At 45.1% G+C, this 18,591-nt stretch overlaps 3 protein-coding genes and 1 long non-coding RNA gene across 16 annotated transcripts in view; 2 read left to right on the top strand and 2 right to left on the bottom strand.

Moving 5' to 3' along the window:
- The first annotated feature begins 341 nt into the window (after positions 1–341).
- LOC108159025 (5'-nucleotidase domain-containing protein 3) lies at positions 342–2,731 on the top strand. Of its 2 annotated transcripts, none has more exons than XM_017291938.2 (6): positions 342–847; positions 964–1,367; positions 1,426–1,721; positions 1,775–2,102; positions 2,158–2,309; positions 2,370–2,731. In XM_017291938.2, the coding sequence occupies exons 1-6, from the start codon at positions 577–579 to the stop codon at positions 2,572–2,574; spliced, it is 1,656 nt and encodes a 551-aa protein (XP_017147427.1). In that variant the 5' UTR covers positions 342–576; the 3' UTR covers positions 2,575–2,731. The 2 variants fall into 2 exon arrangements, with proteins under 2 accessions (XP_017147427.1, XP_017147428.1); XM_017291939.2 differs by having other exon boundaries at positions 585–798.
- On the bottom strand, positions 2,642–3,686 carry LOC108159026. Its single transcript, XR_001775291.2, has 3 exons — positions 3,263–3,686; positions 2,942–3,207; positions 2,642–2,880 (listed from the first exon to the last, which is right to left on the bottom strand). It is a non-coding gene; the product is annotated as an uncharacterized LOC108159026 (long non-coding RNA).
- Positions 3,687–5,229: 1,543 nt separating this feature from the next.
- On the top strand, positions 5,230–7,955 carry LOC108158959 (electron transfer flavoprotein-ubiquinone oxidoreductase, mitochondrial). Of its 2 annotated transcripts, none has more exons than XM_017291790.2 (6): positions 5,230–5,333; positions 5,509–5,598; positions 5,826–6,052; positions 6,125–6,696; positions 6,760–7,209; positions 7,269–7,955. In XM_017291790.2, exons 2-6 carry the CDS (start codon positions 5,571–5,573, stop codon positions 7,804–7,806), a joined length of 1,815 nt encoding a protein of 604 aa, XP_017147279.1. In that variant the 5' UTR covers positions 5,230–5,333; positions 5,509–5,570; the 3' UTR covers positions 7,807–7,955. The 2 variants fall into 2 exon arrangements, with proteins under 2 accessions (XP_017147279.1, XP_017147277.1); XM_017291788.2 differs by having other exon boundaries at positions 5,231–5,333; positions 5,463–5,598.
- Positions 7,956–10,746: 2,791 nt separating this feature from the next.
- The window catches only part of LOC108158960 (myocyte-specific enhancer factor 2), a 45,591-nt gene continuing 37,746 nt past the window's right edge, over positions 10,747–18,591 (bottom strand). The window contains exons 4-12 of one of the 11 annotated variants that reach the window (XM_017291791.2): positions 16,161–16,671; positions 14,953–15,156; positions 14,368–14,686; positions 13,932–14,030; positions 13,663–13,799; positions 13,414–13,610; positions 12,895–13,310; positions 12,399–12,467; positions 10,747–11,852 (exon numbers count right to left, since the gene is read on the bottom strand). In XM_017291791.2, the coding sequence (XP_017147280.1) occupies positions 11,638–11,852; positions 12,399–12,467; positions 12,895–13,310; positions 13,414–13,610; positions 13,663–13,799; positions 13,932–14,030; positions 14,368–14,686; positions 14,953–15,156; positions 16,161–16,214 (1,710 nt within the window). In that variant the 5' untranslated portion in view covers positions 16,215–16,671 and the 3' untranslated portion in view covers positions 10,747–11,637. The remainder of the gene's footprint in view (positions 11,853–12,398; positions 12,468–12,894; positions 13,311–13,413; positions 13,611–13,662; positions 13,800–13,931; positions 14,031–14,367; positions 14,687–14,952; positions 15,157–16,160; positions 16,672–18,591) is intronic. The other 10 variants (XM_033391719.1, XM_033391720.1, XM_033391722.1 and 7 more) reach the window with 10 other exon arrangements.

Here is an 18,591-nt window from a genome sequence, read left to right as displayed (position 1 = left end):
TGAGCTACACATGGTGGTCAAACTAAAATAAGGTTTAAGCAAAACAGAAGTGCGAACGGTATAAAACGTAAGAGTATGGAATGTAGGGCAAGTTTTGCGATAAAAACGGGAAATGTGCCACAAAATATGGTTAATTTTACAGTAGAATTCATTTTGGGAAAATGAACCATTGAAATCGATAATAGCGATAGGTGGTTTCGTGCGTTTCCACTACGATTGGAATCACTTCCACATCCCACAATTCCGCGCTCCAGCTAATACCGAAAAGGCGAATTTGGATGTAGCATTATTTGTGCCAAAAACAGTGTATAAATAGTAGCCTTCTGCTTTGCCACCAATTCAATAACAAATCCAAAGAGGAGCACTCTCTTTCCATTACGTTCTTATAACTGCTCTCAAAGCCTTTCAATTGAAGTGCAGTGGAAAACGACTATTATCAGGAATCAAAAAGCAGTGTTGGCTTCCGTTTGCGCCACATATGTTATCGGTATAGTGGTGCCCCCACGCATTCTGATCATCATTGGTCCCCCCACAGTAGTGTACATAACAACTGGACTTAATTAAGAAACAATTTAAATGTGTACTGCAGCTGGTCCAATATTCAGCGCCGTATTGAGACAAAATGTGCACCTGCGTAACGTGTACGCGGTCAGGTCGATATCAGAACCGAGATTCCAATCACAATGCCGCGGCCTGAGCACGGATTCTGGAGCAGCCGTTACAAGGGCTTCTCCTGGAGCGACAGGAGCTCCAAACAGTGTTGCCACAGCTCTAGCTCAATTTTCGAATCCCAAAACAGTGAGTGATTTCCAAGAGCTCTACAAATCCACAAAAAAGAAGTTTCAATGTAAGCCTTAACCTGTCGTAGCGTGGGAATATGCAGTTCGTGTGCACAATTCTATAAATAGTCCTCCCCCCAGTATAGTGCGCCTACTTGACATCCAAACGCTTTGACCTTTTCAGCCAAAAAGCTACCCGTGGACGTACATCCAGATGCTGTGTTCGCCTGCAACGAGCTCGATCTCAGCGAGGTGCAGGTGTATGGCTTCGACTATGACTACACCCTGGCCTGCTACAAGCCCATTTTGGAGGACCTCCTATACAATTTGGCGCGAGAAATGCTGGTGAAGCGTTTCAGATACCCCGAAGATATTCTGGATCTGGAATACGAGCCGAACTTCGCTGTGCGTGGCCTGCACTATGATGTGGAGAAGGGATTGTTGGTCAAGTTGGACTCATTCCTGCAGCTGCAGCTAGGCTCCGTCTACCGGGGGCGAACAAAGCTCGGGGCCGACGAGGTGCTCAAGCTATATCACAACCGGCTGCTGCCCATTGCCTATGTTGAAGGACCGAATAACAGCTACCGGGTGAGAATCCACTTCGATGTGTACCAAGCAGTAGTACTTATCCCTTTTGCTTTGGCAGCACAATACCAACTCGAAAATGGTTCAGTTGGCGGATCTGTTTTCTGTACCAGAAATGTGCCTCCTGTGCAATATAATCGAATATTTCGAACGGAATCGCATCGACTACAACCCGGAGATCGTTTTCCATGACACAAGAACGGCCATGGGCTCCTGCCATCCCATCATGCACGGCAAAGTGATGGTAAACACCGCCAAGTATATTGAACGCAATCCCAAGCTGGTCAAGTTCTTTGAGAAACTTCAGAAGGCGGGAAAGAATCTCTTTTTGGTCACCAACAGTCCGTTCTCCTTTGTGTGAGTGCTAGTACCTTCTTTTAATGTAGTTCCCACTAAATGATGTGATACAGGAACTGCGGCATGACGTTTCTGGTGGGCGCAAATTGGAGAGATTTCTTTGATGTGGTTATCGTACAGGCGCGCAAGCCAAAGTTCTTTACTGATGAATCTCGGCCCATTCGGCTCTTTGATGAGAAGACGAGATCACACCTCTGGGATCGGGTCTCTAAGTTGGAGAAGGGAAAAATATACTACGAGGGATCCGTGCGACAGCTGCAGGAATTAAAGGGCTGGCGCGGTCATTCGGTGCTTTATTTTGGCGATCATCCATACAGTGACCTGGCTGATGTCACGCTGAAGCACAGCTGGCGGACAGGGGCAATCATCAGTGAGCTAGCGGTGGGTGTACAACCTGTGTATTCGTGATGATGTTACTCAAATAAATCATTTGTAGCATGAAATTAAGACCCTTAACCGAGAGGACTTCAAGATGAGCGCCAACTGGCTGCAGATGCTGACGCAGCTCATCGAGGACACACAGGACGACGAGAGTGAGCCAGCCCAGGCTTGCCTGCGCGAATGGATGGAGGAGCGGGATCAGTTGCGGTATGAACAACGATACAAATTCTAATTCCCAGCCATCAATATTGATCGTTTTTTTTCAAGTAACAAGACGAAGAATGTTTTCAACGAGCAGTTCGGGAGTGTTTTCCGCACGTATCACAACCCAACTTACTTCTCGAGGCGGCTTTTCCGCTTTGCGGACATCTACACCAGTGACATAACCAACTTGCTCAAGTTCTCGACCACACATACGTTTTATCCGCGGCGTGGAGTGATGCCGCACGAATATGCCTCGCACTTTATTTAGACAGAGGCCCAGGTAGGCAGGAAGTTTAGTTTATGTAGTCGTAGTAAAAAAAGTGCCAGTGCCCAAGAATGCTTGTAGCTCGAAACTAGTGGAATTTATATTGTGTATAGCGTTATTTACATTGTTGCTCAATAAAATCGTTGTAATAGTTCTCGAAGATCTGCCTTTGCTTACTGGCCAGGTACTCCACCTTACCCCTAATCCCTTGTCTGATTGTAGCAATTGTATTTTCTCAATGCCCATACATCCCACAGATAGGCCAACTGGCTGAGGTACTTCAGTGCCTTCCAGGAATTCCAGTTCCCACTAAGGAATAAATTATTGCCATTATCTTGAAATGGGTCAGGCAGCTATGTTATTATCTTACCGTCCATTTCAGCGATGTATGGCTCAATGATCAGTCCCATCATCAGTCCCAGGCCATCGTATGCCTTGTACATGGCTCGCCTTGCTTTGGCCTCACAACAAAAGTCGATGAGAGACAGATATTATTGTGCCGGAAGCCCCACTGCATTCGTGGGCTGCATTGAGGCTGCATCAGTTGAGGTTGTTCTGGTGGGGCAGTAGCTTTAGTATAAATGCTTAAAAACAGGCTGGTTTTTATAGCGATGTCAATGGAACTTAAGCCGAGGGCTGGGATTGGATTATTTCATTGTTGAATCAAAGTAGAAAAATTCATTATATTTACGTATTCCTGGACTGGATCCGTTCGGGAATAGTTCTCACAGCTGCAGTCAAATTTTTGCTCTTGATGCAACGGCTGCGACTTCTGACGGATAATGCTCTTCTTGTAGTCCATCGTTTAGCAGTTGGAGACATCGTTTTATTTTGTAAGTAAAGATGGAGGATATGATGGATCTACAAGAATTCTTCTTATTATTATTAGCATTATTTTCCGCGGTTTAAATCCAGTTGTTATCCTGTTTAAGTAAAGGGGGCTTAAGTAGTATATTTTATCGATAAGGTGCAGCACTGATTAAACGCTATATTTTATATCTTCGGAGCAACAATTTCTGCTGACATTTATTAAACCACGAAAAGTCTTCGGCAGGGCCAATCAAATCAAGTAGAAAATTGATTCATCAATCGTATAAAATGAAGTGGGCATGGCTAAATGTTCTATATAGCTGGGAACATTCGACGGAAGAAAAAAAAACGAGTATTTATTGGTGAATAACCGGTTGACAACAATAATTACCGGCAACACTAATTCCCATACCCTAGGGAAAAGGATGTTATATAATTGAGAACAGTTTTGTCATCCAAGGCTCCGTAGGTATCAGGATCGAGATAAATATATACAAGATACTAATAATACACATGAATATGTCAAAAACATATCAATTTGAGAAAAGGTCTTAATAAATTGCGTTTGATCTACATATAAAATTAACGAAATAGGGTGCACAAAGGCCTATACACGCATCATGTCTTCAAATACCAGCCACATTGCGACTGTTTTTTTGTTTAACTATTTTGTTTAAGCCTTGTTTTAGTCAAAATACAATAAAAGCAAGGACTAAAAACTAACCAATTGTGTAGAAAATTGATTCATCAATGGGCTAAAATTATGTGGGCACGGCAAGATGTTCTATATAGCTGGTAATATTCGACGGAAGATTAAAAACGAGTATTTATTGGTGAATAACCGGTTGACAATAATAAATACCGGCAACACTAATTCCCATACCCTAGGGAAAAGGATGTTATAGAATTGAGAAAAGTTTTGTCATCCAAGGCTCCGTAGGTATCAGGATCGAGATAAATATATACAAGATACTAATAATACACATGAATATGTCAAAAACATATCAATTTGAGAAAAGGTCTTAATAAATTGCGTTTGATCTACATATAAAATTAACGAAATAGGGTGCACAAAGGCCTATACACGCATCATGTCTTCAAATACCAGCCACATTGCGACTGTTTTTTTGTTTAACTATTTTGTTTAAGCCTTGTTTTAGTCAAAATACAATAAAAGCAAGGACTAAAAACTAACCAATTGTGTAGAAAATTGATTCATCAATGGGCTAAAATTATGTGGGCACGGCAAGATGTTCTATATAGCTGGTAATATTCGACGGAAGATTAAAAACGAGTATTTATTGGTGAATAACCGGTTGACAATAATAAATACCGGCAACACTAATTCCCATACCCTAGGGAAAAGGATGTTATAGAATTGAGAAAAGTTTTGTCATCCAAGGCTCCGTAGGTATCAGGATCGAGATAAATATATACAAGATACTAATAATACACATGAATATGTCAAAAACATATCAATTTGAGAAAAGGTCTTAATAAATTGCGTTTGATCTACATATAAAATTAACGAAATAGGGTGCACAAAGGCTATACACGCATCATGTCTTCAAATACCAGCAACATTGCGACTCTTTTTTTGTTGAACTTTTTCGTTTAAACCTTTTTTTACAATAAATACAATAAAAGCAAGGACTAAAAACTAACCAATTGTGTAGAAAATTGATGCATTAATTGGATAAAATTATGTGGGCAGCGCTGAGGGTTATATTTAATTAGTTATATTCCACGGAAGATTAAAAACGAGGAATATATATAAGGTATATTTAAGGTATATTTTGGTATATTCCTGAGGACCAGACGGTATGTCTTATCAGCTGTCCACAGTTTCCACCTGATAGAGTTCGATTGCTGCTTTTTTGATTGGCAAATTTCTATCAATAGATTCTAAATTCGATCTTGCTATCTGAAGTGGACTGGCGCATTAGTCAACGGTAAACATATTGCATGTGAACTTTAGCACCCGCGCCTACGTCAGTCTCCCTATAGAGGGGTCTAAAGTCCAACCTGTTGCATCGCTCTGATCTTGTTCTTGTTCTTCTTTTGTGTATGTTTTGGAAAAGTGTAAATACAGATATATATATATATTTATATCCGGGAACCGCACAGCTCAGTGGCCGCCTTTTCCAAGCTCTAGAAACCATTACAAGTGGCCGCCAGGAGGAAGAAATATGTCTGCGCTGCTGAAAATGAACAGAGGTGAGTGGATCTTTGCCAGGGCAGTCTCTTTCTCCCGACAACAAATTTGGTGGATTACATAACCGAAATGACGATCAAGCAATGTGCAACAATAAAAACATACTGGTCAGCGGAAGACACGAGACAGAGACAAAGATAGAGTCTGTGGTCAGTTCTTATCAGGCCATGGAATTTTCCCCTCATCCAGTGATTGATTCTTGTCAGTCTCTCTGTCTCCTCCTAAACAGTTCAAAGGCTCTTCATGCCCGCCCTAGTGCGCAGCGTGTCAGAGGTCGCCCAATACCCGAGGATTACCACACACTATACGCTGAATCCCCGGGAGAAGGATGGACGGTGGAAGGAGGTCGACATGGAGCGCTGCATCGAGGAGGTAGACATTGTCATTGTTGGAGGGGGACCGGCGGGCATGTCGGCAGCCATCCGGGCCAAGCAGCTGGCTGCTGAGAAAGATCAGGTGAGTGGGCAACCACATACGGCGATGGATGTGATGTGCTGACCAGCGTGCATAAATTTCTTATCCCTGCAGGAGATTCGAGTCTGCGTTGTGGAGAAGGCAGCGGAGGTGGGTGGACACATACTCTCCGGAGCTGTTGTGGATCCCATCTCGCTGAACGAACTGATACCTGACTGGCAGGAGCAGGGCGCCCCGCTGAACACGCCCGTGAGCAAGGACACCTTCTCCTTCCTCACCTCCTCGGGTCGCATCTCCATACCCATCTTCAAGGGCTGGCCAATGGACAACCATGGAAACTATGTGGTGCGTCTCGGCCATCTCGTCAAATGGCTTGGTGATCAGGCCGAGGCAATGGGTGTAGAGATCTATCCCGGCTGTGCCGCGTCCGAGGTGCTCTTCCACGAGGATGGCAGCGTCAAGGGCATTGCCACCAACGATGTGGGCATTGCCAAGACTGGGGCGCCCAAGGACACCTTTGCCCGCGGCATGGAGCTGCATGCGAAGACCACCATCTTCGCCGAGGGATGTCGCGGCCACCTCACCAAGCAGGTCATGCAAAAGTTCAACTTGAATGAAGGCAGCGAGCCACAGGCCTACGGAATCGGTCTGAAAGAGGTCTGGGAGATTGCCCCCGAAAAGCATCAGTGAGTGGCTGCCTTATAAGTGTGAAAATATACCATTTCTTATAATAATGGAATGCGTTTCAGGCCCGGTTTGGTGGAACACACCATTGGCTGGCCCTTGGATCGATTCACCTATGGTGGATCTTTCCTGTATCACCTGAACGAGCCCACCCCTACGATAGCTGTTGGCTTTGTGGTCGGCCTGAACTACAAGAATCCCTGGCTGAGTCCGTTCCAGGAGTTCCAGCGATTCAAGACGCATGCCAAGGTTCGCGATATATTCGACGGTGCCACCCGCATTGCCTATGGAGCCCGGGCCATCAACGAGGGCGGCTACCAGAGCTTACCCCAGAAGTTGTCCTTCCCCGGCGGCTGCTTGGTGGGCTGCAGTGCCGGTTTTCTAAATGTTCCCCGCATCAAGGGCTCCCACTATGCCATGAAGAGTGGCATGCTGGCGGCGGAGAGCGCGTTAGAGGCCATCAATGCCGACTCCCAGTCCACCGCTGGCGTGGAGCCGACAAGCTACGCGGATAAGTGAGTGGAATGGATTAACTTAAAATGGAAATTTATGTAATGAAACCCACTCAATGCAGAATCAAGGATTCATTTGTGTGGAAGGATCTGTACAAGGTGCGTAATGTCCATCCCTCGTTCCACAATCCGTTGGGCCTGTACGGGGGTCTCGTCCTGAGTGGCTTCTCCATTTTCATGGGCGGCCGGGAGCCCTGGACCCTGAAGCACGGTCCCCAAGATCACGAATCGCTGCAGCTGGCCAGCGCCAGTGAGCCCATTGTCTACCCCAAACCCGATGGCAAGGTTTCCTTCGACCTGCTCTCATCGGTGGCCCTCACCGGCACCAATCATGAGGGCGACCAGCCAGCACATCTCACGCTGAAGGACGACCGCATTCCCGTCGATCACAACCTGGCTCTGTACGAGGGTCCCGAGCAGCGTTTCTGCCCCGCCGGCGTGTACGAGTACGTGGCCAACGAGGAGGGCGGCAACATGAAGCTGCAGATCAACGCTCAAAACTGCATCCACTGCAAAACATGTGATATCAAGGATCCCAAGCAGAATATAAACTGGGTGGTACCCGAGGGAGGTGGCGGCCCCGCCTACAATGGCATGTGAATGGCAATCACTGATTCAGATTGAGATTAGGAAATCATGTCCTGTACCGCAATTGCATTTGATTAGTTTGTAAAATTGAGAATTTGATAACACGAGTTGAAATTTAAGCTGAAAAGTTGCAATAAAATTGTAGATAAAGTGAAAAGTCAGTTGCCAAAAAGGTTTTATTTAAAATGTTCTACCATCGTTTTTTCGGTTTCTGTTGTTCTTGTTTCTTGTTTAAAACACCAACTTAATAGGTAAATACAATAAATTTTCAATTTCAAAACCTTTCATATATATTCAGTGCACGGATAAAACTTGTTCTCTTTTTATATAGCTTCACATATATGTATATATAAGTATGTATTGTATAATATACTATCTTGTTTTTCACCAAAATGGTTTGCAATGGTTTGCTTAGCCGACAATTACGATTTAGTTGTATAATTTTTATTACTTTATTTGTTATTTGAACAGACGATACATCGATGGATACATGGCCTATCCTAACATTTATGCGCCTTCGCATATCCTTTTTCTTAGACCTATCTATAGATTTACCATATCTGCTCAATGGGCTGGGGTTCACGGCTGCCACTGGAACATTTTTTGAACCACAATCACGGAAATTCAGAAAGAACTAGAGGATCTTTAATACTAACATTCCATAACAGGGAGGTTGCTATCTGGCATTTCGTAACCAAGGGACAAGTTTTGCTACCTTTTGGGTGCCATCTGTGGCAGCCGTGGCACTGGAGCTGCAGACCCATGCTGATGGCCATGTGTTACAAGTCTTTGTTTAATTCTTATATGATGCTGTTCAGGTGCCAATTAAATCCCATTACAACAGTGCAACATGCAACAGGTTCAACATTTTATCTATTACACTAAAGGTACAACGAGTACAATACAATTTACATTCTGAACATTACAATTAGTACCATACGAACGCAGTAAGTGTAGTCTGTCTGTGCTGTGAGTGGTCCCTGTGACCGTAGATCGTCTTGTAGACTGTCATCTATACAGTGCATCGTTATGCATACATACATTTGCGTACATATGTATGTACATATATATTATCTATGTAAACTATCATCAATATATTGTTTTCCTAAACTAAGTATTTTTATAGTTTTCTGGATAAGCGGTCTCCACTTCCCTCTCTCAATGCCAATTGAAATTTGTCTTTTTGTACATTACGTGCTGCTTTTAGTTTGAGTTTTTCTCTCGGGACGGGGACTTTATAGAGGGGGGCCTTACACTCTAAGCTTGGTTTTGGATAATTCAGTAATCAGTTTTCAGATTTATCTACTCGTACTCGTACGTTTAATTAAATAGCACAGTTAACACACCTGTATTGAAATGTTTCACCATCGAGTTGTCCGTTTATCATTATCATTTGCAATCCATCATAGTACGACATTTATATTATTTTCCTTTTTTTTGTTTGGTTTGGTTTTTTTTATATCGTTTTCGCTTGTTTATTAAAAAGAGGCACTGTTTTTAAGGCAACACTACACAGTGAAGTTATATACCAGGATTTCTATGTACATTCAAACCAAAGAAAAAGTTTTGGGAAATTCCGAAAAGTCTTTTGCAAATCATATGAAAACTCAATGCTACAACATTCTCTCGTACAACATTCAAGGAGAGTGCAATCTATGTACTCTGTATACTAACATACACATATATGTGTATATATATATATATATGTATTTACATAATCTATGATCAATCAGAGATCATTTCATAGCAAAAGATACCATTCGCCTATGGATGAGATACGATACTTTCGCTGGTAAAAGTTTGCTTCAGTTTCGCTTAAGATCAGGGCATTTTTGTTTACGTTCACCTTTGTTTTGCTTATGTATATAGTGTCTGTTATATATTGCTAGAAAATATCATCTATAGTATTTTGGTTTTCTTTCTATATGGTAGACATATAATTTCGTACTCCTCTTCGGCTCTCATACATAAATGTACGTGTAAAGCTACTCAAATGGGGAAACCTGTAGAGTGTGTGTATGTTTGCTTATTTTTTAATGCTCATCATCTCTCATCTCATCTGGCGCTCCAACAGCCACTGTTTTTCGCATGTGTCTGCATGTGGACACAGTTGCACAGCGTGCGGACAGAGGCGGACACGGAGGCGGGCCGAGTAATATCGTCTCAAATACAAATATACATAAATATTCTTTCTCTTTACGAGTACTGTTCTGTTCTGTTCTGTTCTGTTCAGTTCACTTTTCGTTCGCTGCTGTATAAAGTGCAACAGGTCATACAATATTTGCCGAGCGCGTTTACCTCTTGGTCAAATATTGGGGGAAACATCGAATCGAATCGAAATGGGGAATTGACATTGCAACAGACCCGGAGACACACCCACACTCGCATCCTCACTGGGGCCTGTGCAAATAGGGCCGCATCGCGTAAGAAAATATACAGAATGTAAATAAACATTGTCAACAGAAAGTGCAAAAAATAAACGATAATTTCTTGAATAATTTTATTTAAATTATATATTTTGTTGAGTTGTTTGTTGATGCTGTTGTAGTTGTTGTTGTAATTGTTGTTGTTTTACAAACTGCTTGTAAATGTAAAAAATACAAAACTTAGGCACGAAAACTTGAATAGAAATCCACTTTAAACGTAAATTACAAAATATGACTTCGTTTTGCTTAAGAGATGAAGAAAAAAAAAGGTCTAGCAAATAGATCAAGCTTAAATCAAAACTAAAAAATAATCATCAAGTGTTTAAATCTATGTTTTATGTATGTATGTGTATTATCCTTTTTCAAAATCAATCAAATCTCTAGAAGAACGAACACTCCGCTTACGCGAACAGAACTGATAATAAAACAATATAATCGATAGAACATAATTGATAAATTGCACGAAATTCCAAGTATTAATTGAACATTGAGTACATCTCTTTCTGTGTCTATGGTTTTTTGTGTGTGTGTGTGTGTGTGTGTGTGTATCCATTTTCAATAATTAATCTGATAGTGCGACTTGCATGCTTACGTATCTTGTAATGGGTTTACAAACTATGTTTAAAACTTATGCTAAATCAAGTATTTACAGCAAATATTTTCTCCGCTTCTCGTCTCGCTTTCGCTTTGTTTTTTGTATGCAGCATTTGTCCTAAGATTAGATTTAACATTAACTTTAACCATAGCTGTAACTGTAACTGTAGTTGTAATTGTAACTAAACTAAATCAGCTCAAACACTCCAAAAAAATTATTTCCGAGGCTCTGGGCCTACTCTGGGCTCCAACCAACATCATAAATCCATTCCACCATGGGATACGGATTGGCATTGGGATCGAGCCCTAATTTCACATTTATAATTTAAAATTATAACTATTACCGTAGGTGTGTGTGTGTGTGTGTGTGTGTGTGTGGGTGTATTTAACTTACAATAATTATAGATATGACACTGTCACTGTTCGCTTAAACCGAAAAAAAAAAAGCTCCTATCTCTTCCACAATTTCCAGTTGACTTTTCTCTGAACTATTGCACTGTTGTTGCAACTATTGTTGTTGCTGCTGCTGCTGCTGCTACTGCTCCCTCTCCTTCCCCTCCTCCTGCTATTGGTGTTGCTGCGTTCCATAGGCCACCGCCAGCTGCTGTTGGCCATAGCAGTCATAGCCAGAACCAGCCATGCTGAACGAACTCCGGACGGTAGCCACATCCTTACGCGGCGGCGGCGGCATCATGGCCAGATCGTCGATGTCGCTGATGTTGGGGTGGACCTCTTGCTTCTTGTGGCTTCCTCCGCCGCCGCCGGTTCCGTTGCTGTTGTGTTGCTGCTTGTAGTGGCTGCTGCTATCGCCTGCACGTGCCGGCTATGTACCCCATCCACCCGATATTCTGGGACGTTTGTGATTGGGTGCATCGTAGTCCCCCAGCTGCTGCTGTTGTTGCTGGTGTTGCTGGTGCTGTTGTTGCTGTTGCTGTTGCTGTTGGTGCTGCTGCTGCTGCTGCTGCTGCTGTACTGCGACGGCGGCCAGACGCACATCCTGCTCGCTGCTGGGCGCACCTGCGTTTAAGATGATAAAGTCTGTTAAACTATTAGTTCGATTTGCTCAAAGGTCGTGTGTGTATGACAAAGGCAGAGGGCAGGCCATCAGGCGTACAGGCGGGCAGGCTTTCAGGCAGATTTGGGTCCGGGGATGGGGCCGGGCCCTCGTAATGAGTGTGGTGTGTGACTGTGTGACAGTGTGCGTGTTTTGAGTGAGTGTTTTCTGGTTAGCAGGAAATCGCATCAGTTGTTAATAAAAAGTAAAATTAAAACAAAAGCCAGGCAAAATATGTTTTTAATTTCTTTAGAATATCGCTTAATCCCCCTTAGGAAAAAAGTCAAAAACTGAAGGAAGGAAATAAACTCAAGATGAAAACCCTCCCGTCCCGGAAGAAACAGAAATCCCTTTTTTGTTTTTGTACAACAATTTTGCTAGATATTTGTTTTTCTGTATGTATATGTATAATTATGTACATATGTATGTGTGTGTGTATGTGTATAGCATGTATTCGATATTGTGTATGTATGTATGTATTTTGTGTGTATGTGTGCGTGTGTGTTTCTTTATTTTTTAGGCCAATTTACCGGCAGAATTCCATCTAGGATTGTGGCCCATTAGCAGGCGGTACTGATATCCTTCATACTTATCATGCCCTAAAAATATTATCACACAATTGTTGTTGTTGTTGTGGTTAATGCGAATATAAAAAACAAACAAAGGTATTATGTAGATATTATAACAATAACAATAACAATATTAATATAAACGCACTCAATACGATTCTTCAGAAATTCTCAATAGAGAACCCAATGCGTATGCGTAACACAGATATCTGGTATGCATATTAAGTATACGCACCGCACCGTCTGGTGTGTCAGTAAAAAGAGTTACATTTTAGCATTTAGCATTAGAAAACATGCCGCGAACAGAACAATTTCGAGTACACTTTTTTCAACGCTAAAGAATTTTTTTAACAAAACTGCAGAAACGTTCAAGCGAAAATACTTTTCAGAACATGTGGCCAAAAGGGAGACAGCGCGCGGGGGTCAGGATGGGGTTTCGGGGGACTCAGAAACGTACCTGGTGTGGGCGTTAGGTGACCGGTCGACGACGGCCTCGAGTTGGGCATGACCAGGTGCTGCTGCGAGTGGCCCAGGACGCTCAGATTGGTGGCCTGCTCCGCGTTCCCGTTGCTACCGCCACCGCCACCGCCTCCTCCTGGGGGACCACCGCCTCCCAGGATACTGGCGTTGTTCAAGTGCGTGATGACATTGCCAGCATTGGCGGCAGAGGAGCCTGCTCCCCCGCCGCCGCCCGAAGCATTGCTGCTCGTGCTGCTGCTGGAGCCGCCGCTGCCCGTCGATCCGTTGCTGTTCTGCTGATGGCCGCTGGCGGATAGATCACGCGGCGGCGACTGCGGTTCGGCCTTGACCTTAATGGAGACGGGTGAGGTGGCGGGCGGCGGTGTGCTATTCGAGACTGCCAGGTGCGAGAGACTGCTCGAGAGAGATAGAGAGAGAGAGAGAGAGAGAGAGAGGATTACGGAGAGAAATTGAGAATGCTATCCGGGAATTCCTTGAGTGGTTAAGCGGCTCTCACCTAGAGTGCTGCACCAGACCCTGGTGCCATGTGGGCAGGCTCATGATATCCGCACTGCCGATGACGCCGGAGGAAGAGAAGTCCTGCGCCCCGAAGGAGTAGCTCGTGAGGGCGGGTATCGGAGTCTGCAGCGTCACCACGGGCGTGTTTAGTGATGTTTGGCTCTGTCGTTGCTGGAAAGGAGAGCACGGAGGGATCTTAATTGAGGGGCTCCTGGTGCTATCTCGATCGTTTTCGTCCTCTACTCACATCTGTATAGGCCACATCCTCGGGCGCAGACATGTTGGGCGGTATGGCTGCTATGGTGGGCGGTATGACCACCCGTAGGTTGGCAGCCCGTCCATTCTGGCTGCCCGGCGACTGCTGTTTGATGGGCAAGTGATGGGCTGTAAGGAATGGATTGGAAGGGTTAATCTTACGCCGCACAGAATGGAGTTGGGGGACTGGGGGATCTTTGGGCAGATGGCAGTTTGGAGTATGGTCGTAATGGAGGGGCTCGTAATGATCGTAATGCGCACCTATGCCAGGACTGGGGCCTGGACTGGGCGATCCCACAAGCGGCGAATGGGAATGCGGATAGCCGTTCGACATCTCCAGCATGGAACCCGATGGATATACTGATGGCACCAATCGATAAGAAGATAAGAAAATGCACAGATACGTTTAGACCTTAGATCGAAGCACTATATGTGTATGTATATTGGAATTGTGGAACTCTGGTGTTAGATTCATGGCGGGTGAGTCGAGGGAAATCAAAAACAAACAAAATTAAGCAAAAAACACATTCTCTGTTAGAAGTTTTTTAGGGTGGGGGCGGGGGGGGAGGAGGAGTATCATGCAAAAGAATCAAATAAAACGAAAAATCGAACGATAACGATAACGGTAACGATAACAATAACAACTGATAGATAGAAAAATGTGTGTGCACCCTTCTGCCAGAGACACTGTACTAACTTATCAAGGACATCCCACCTGAATCCGTCTCCGAGCTGGATGGACGGGGGCTGATGTTGGTGTGGGACATTTGTGGGCTGGCCTGCAGAAGGTTCTCACCATAGGAGCCCGGCACTGGCACCGACACGGGCAACGTGTAGCTGCTGTTCGGGAGCTGCCGCGGCGCCCCGGTCACTCCGATGGCCATCTGGTTGCGCTGCATCATGTTCTGGAACTCCTCGTCGATCTTGTTGTACTTGGCCTCTGTTCGTGGTGTTAGCGTGTAGTCTGTCTCGGCCTCGGGCGAGTCCGGGGACATGACGCCGTTCTTGTTCTCCTTCTGTTTTCAGAAAGAGACGGAGAGAGAGAATGTGTAAAGAGAGTGATTAAGTGCAAGGAAAGGCAAAAGGGAAAAAAGGGGTTCGGCTGAGAGCACCTAGCTTTCATAAGCCTTGCCAGCAGTGTTCCATTTGATATGCAAAATACCCTGCTCTGCACTGCCTCTGGCTCTGCTTCTTTTCCTTGAGCTGCTCTTTTGAGGTCTCAAGTGGAAGCACTCGTGTCTCTCTCTCGCACTTAGTTAAGCTCCTCTTGGCGAGCCCTTACCTCAATGATGTTCTTGTTGGTCAGCGACTCGTGCGGCTCGTTGTATTCCGTGTACTTGAGGAGCACCCTGTCCATGTCCGTGCTGGCGTATTGGTAGAGCTTGTTGCTGGACGAGAAGATGATCAGCGCTATCTCGCAGTCGCAGAGCACCGACAGCTCGTAGGCCTTCTTCATGACGCCGAACTTCCGCTTGTTGAAGGTCACCTGGAAACGCAGGAGGAATCGTGTGTCAATTACCGTTGCTCTGCTCAAATATTTATGCGCCTCGAATGTAATTAGACGCACAAGTGGCCGCGGCCCCAGGCCTTCTAGGCCCCAGCCTCTTCTTCTAGCCCTTCTTCTTCTGTGAGGCGTGGCGGGGCCGAAGGCTTGTGAATGAATCGATTATGGCGCCGAGTCAAGGTTACACTGATGGCCCCTACAATAAACAAGTTGTTGGGGTTGCACCCCCACCCCGCCGCACGTCTAACTGTTGTTCCGATGACGCGTTTAGGGCCTGGCCGAGACGGCGACATCAGCTGGACTGAAGGCAGCACGGAAAACCCTCTCACTCACTCGACACACGCAGCTGTCGCGGTTGTGCGAGGGAGATGGCCTAGTATGAACTAGTTCCAAATGGATTTCAGCGGCAAAGAAGTGCCAAGGGCATGCCACTATTGCTATTACTGAAATCATTAATCCTGATGGAGTTCCAACTTCAGATTGAATATATTTTTAGTTTTGGCCGGAACTAACTGTCTTAAAATATGTCTAACCCTTGAAAATGAACCGAATAATATGAAAAACTTCTCAAAAGCGAATAATAATTGATATTTAAGGAGGAAAGCGTCAACAAATGGAAGCTAACGGTAAAGTTTCTAAGGAAAAAACTCACAGGAAACATTGTTTAAGTTGTCAATCTCTCTTACATCTCAATTTATATGGAATTATATTACTCAAAACGAAAATTGCCACCTAATAAGAGCCACGGAGCATCTCGAAAGGTGTACGATTTCCGTTTAATTGCCGTAAATCGATTCGATTCTACCCTGTCTCCCCATTCTTGGCCATTAATTAATAAAGTTTTCTATTACATTTGATGGGGCGGGGGGCAGAGGAGAATTGCCATGGCAAAGAACCAATTGGCAATCTGTCTGGCTGCAGTCCCAAATGAGCAGGCAGCACACAATTGTTGCTCACTGTGGAATTATATGTAATGGGGGACTCACCTGCCGATTGCGTTCATCGGTGATGCGTGATATCTGGATTTTTTTGCGACCCATGGCAACGGTTTTCGTATCCTCTTGTCGCTTCTCCGATTATTAGGATAATGATGATGGCGGATGGCGGATGGTGGCTGGTGGCTGGTGGCTGGTGGCTGGTGTCTCCCCAGTGGGTTCCGTTGGGCGAATGCTTTGGTGGATCCTTGGTTCCTTGCCTCCTTGTCTGGTGTCAGGTAAATTCTCGTTAATTATTCTTTAGGTTCCACTTCTTCGCGTAGCTGTAGCTGTTGCTGTTGTTGTTGTTGTTGTTGCTATTGTGGCAGACTTGGGGCATATTTATATATTATCCTGCATATGTATAGGGGGGTTCCCTATTTGTTTTCCTTGTTATTGTTGTATAAGTGGACGGTTTGTCAAAACGGCACAATCTTCTTGTATATATATATATGTAATATATGTATTTATGTGGTATATATTTTTATATAATTACGTTTCCCTATAAATTGTTTTCAGGTAGCTGCAAAGACAGAGAGAGAGAGAAAGCACACAATGAATGACCGAAGACTGAAAGAGTGATGGGCGGTAGGGGTCGTAGGGAGGTCTGATTGTGTAATTAACCCATGGCTGACCCGTTTAACCCATTTACACTTAGATGGCGACTTCAAAAAGGTTTCCAGCTGGTCTACAGCCAGGGGACATCGAGGAGGGGCCACAGATGGGATCCTCGCTCCACTGGCGTTGAAAGTTCAATGCACTGCTCTAATGGGAGGGGAAGATGGGCTCCCCACTCACTCCCTCCTGCACTCCGCCCGCCACTCAACCTCAAGGTTGACCTATTTCATCAGCTGGGCTTCAGTTAATTGACTGGCCGCATCAGCATCCCACGCATGATTAGATTCGCGATTGCTCCTGCTCCTGCTCCCCACTCGATGGGAGGGCGCAACACTTTGATGTCCTTCGAGCGCACAGGACACAGCACATTAAGTGAGTGGGGAAGTTTCAATTTCACTTTTCAACTGTTTTTTAAAGCGCCAACGGATGCGTCGCCTCAAATCGTGTCTGCCTTTGGGGCCACTCGAAACACCAAGCACTCCTCCAGCAAGAGCCGGAAGTGGCAGGCAGTGGAAGGAAGTGGAAGGAAGTGGAAGGAAGCTGGGGCCACCATCAACAACACTCTCTCCCTGTCTCCGCTTTTGGGGGCCTGTAGCTATGACAGTGGCACGTGGCTGCCAAGCGCAAGGCGATGCCTCCCCGCTTGAGGCACTTCTTCGGGGCAACAACGGAGCCAGAGACAGCGAGAGACCACACGGAAATCGAGGCGGATAAATTTCACTTGCCTCCGTCGACGTCGTTGTTGCTGTTTGCTGCTGCTGTCCTGCCCTGGCAACCGAAAAGAAAACGGGGAAGGGAAAGGGACGGGTACGGGTGCGGGGACAGGCACCACTTTGCTTTGGTTTGGGGTTCTCGCAGCGAGCCTGGAAAAGCAACAGCAACAGCAACAGCGACGGCTACGACCTACGCAATATGTTTCAGAGAGAACTCCAGAATGGGAATGGGAATGGCATTGGGAAGGCAAGTTTGGGGTGGGAGCTGGAGGGGGGCTCTGAGCTTTTAGCCTTGACGAATGTCACACACACAAAGACCGAAAAGAGGGGTGCAGGAGGCAGGACACACTCAACAAATTCGATACACAGTCCTTGTCCTTGTCCCCCCCCCCCCCCCCCGCTCCTGATTATGCGTGAGTTTTGTGTTTTTGGTGGCTCGAACATTCATTATTGATATGGAAAGTGGAAAAAAGGAACGACACAACGCCAAGAAAAACCTGAATCACATCGAGAGTGTAACGAAAAGCGAGAGACGGCATACAATACATATGTATATATTGGGAAACGTGAATCGATAATGATAGTGATGACGCGACAAGTTTGATTCCCGATGCCCAAAGGTCCCTGGACCCAGGCCTGCCTGCCAATCCAATAATAATCCACTCTTTTTCGATTTTGGAAAATCCCAATTTGTCGCCTTGTTTATCTTTGGGCTAAGCGTTTTGGCCCATAATTAAGGGACACCCAATCCGCTTAGGCTTACTCACTCTTCGAGTGACACACAGTCCCAGTCGAGAGTTCCTTTCGCTAAATAATATTTGATATACTGTTGTTCGTTGAATGCTAACCTCAAACAGCGCCGATAAGCGGTACGAATCGGTTGGGTAGGGTAGGAAGTGCGTCAGTTCGTGAGGGAGTCATGAATAATTCAAGGAATATCCCCAAGGAGAAAGGCAAAGGAAAGGCAAAGAAAGGGTATGGTATGGTAGGCATGGAGTGGGGAATATCTGTGTCATGTGTCGCTTATCACCACTCCACTCCACTCCACTCCACTCCACTCCACTCCAAGTGAGTCAATTGGTTGAAAGCGAAAACACTAATCCCAGGGCATA

This window comes from Drosophila miranda, chromosome 3 (genome assembly GCF_003369915.1).
Source record: "Drosophila miranda strain MSH22 chromosome 3, D.miranda_PacBio2.1, whole genome shotgun sequence".
NCBI classification, from domain to species: domain Eukaryota; kingdom Metazoa; phylum Arthropoda; class Insecta; order Diptera; family Drosophilidae; genus Drosophila; species Drosophila miranda.
Note: the sequence above shows the minus strand (reverse complement) of the source record. Positions and strands in the feature narration are given on the sequence as shown.

Coding starts and splice junctions, on each gene's coding strand:
- LOC108159025 (XM_017291938.2), top strand. CDS start 577: ATGTGTACTGCAGCTGGTCCAATATTCAGCGCCGTATTGAGACAAAAT. Junction 1,368..1,425: donor GACCGAATAACAGCTACCGG/GTGAGAATCCAC, acceptor TTGCTTTGGCAG/CACAATACCAACTCGAAAAT. Junction 1,722..1,774: donor AACAGTCCGTTCTCCTTTGT/GTGAGTGCTAGT, acceptor GATGTGATACAG/GAACTGCGGCATGACGTTTC.
- LOC108158959 (XM_017291790.2), top strand. CDS start 5,571: ATGTCTGCGCTGCTGAAAATGAACAGAG. Junction 5,599..5,825: donor GCTGCTGAAAATGAACAGAG/GTGAGTGGATCT, acceptor CCTCCTAAACAG/TTCAAAGGCTCTTCATGCCC. Junction 7,210..7,268: donor CCGACAAGCTACGCGGATAA/GTGAGTGGAATG, acceptor CACTCAATGCAG/AATCAAGGATTCATTTGTGT.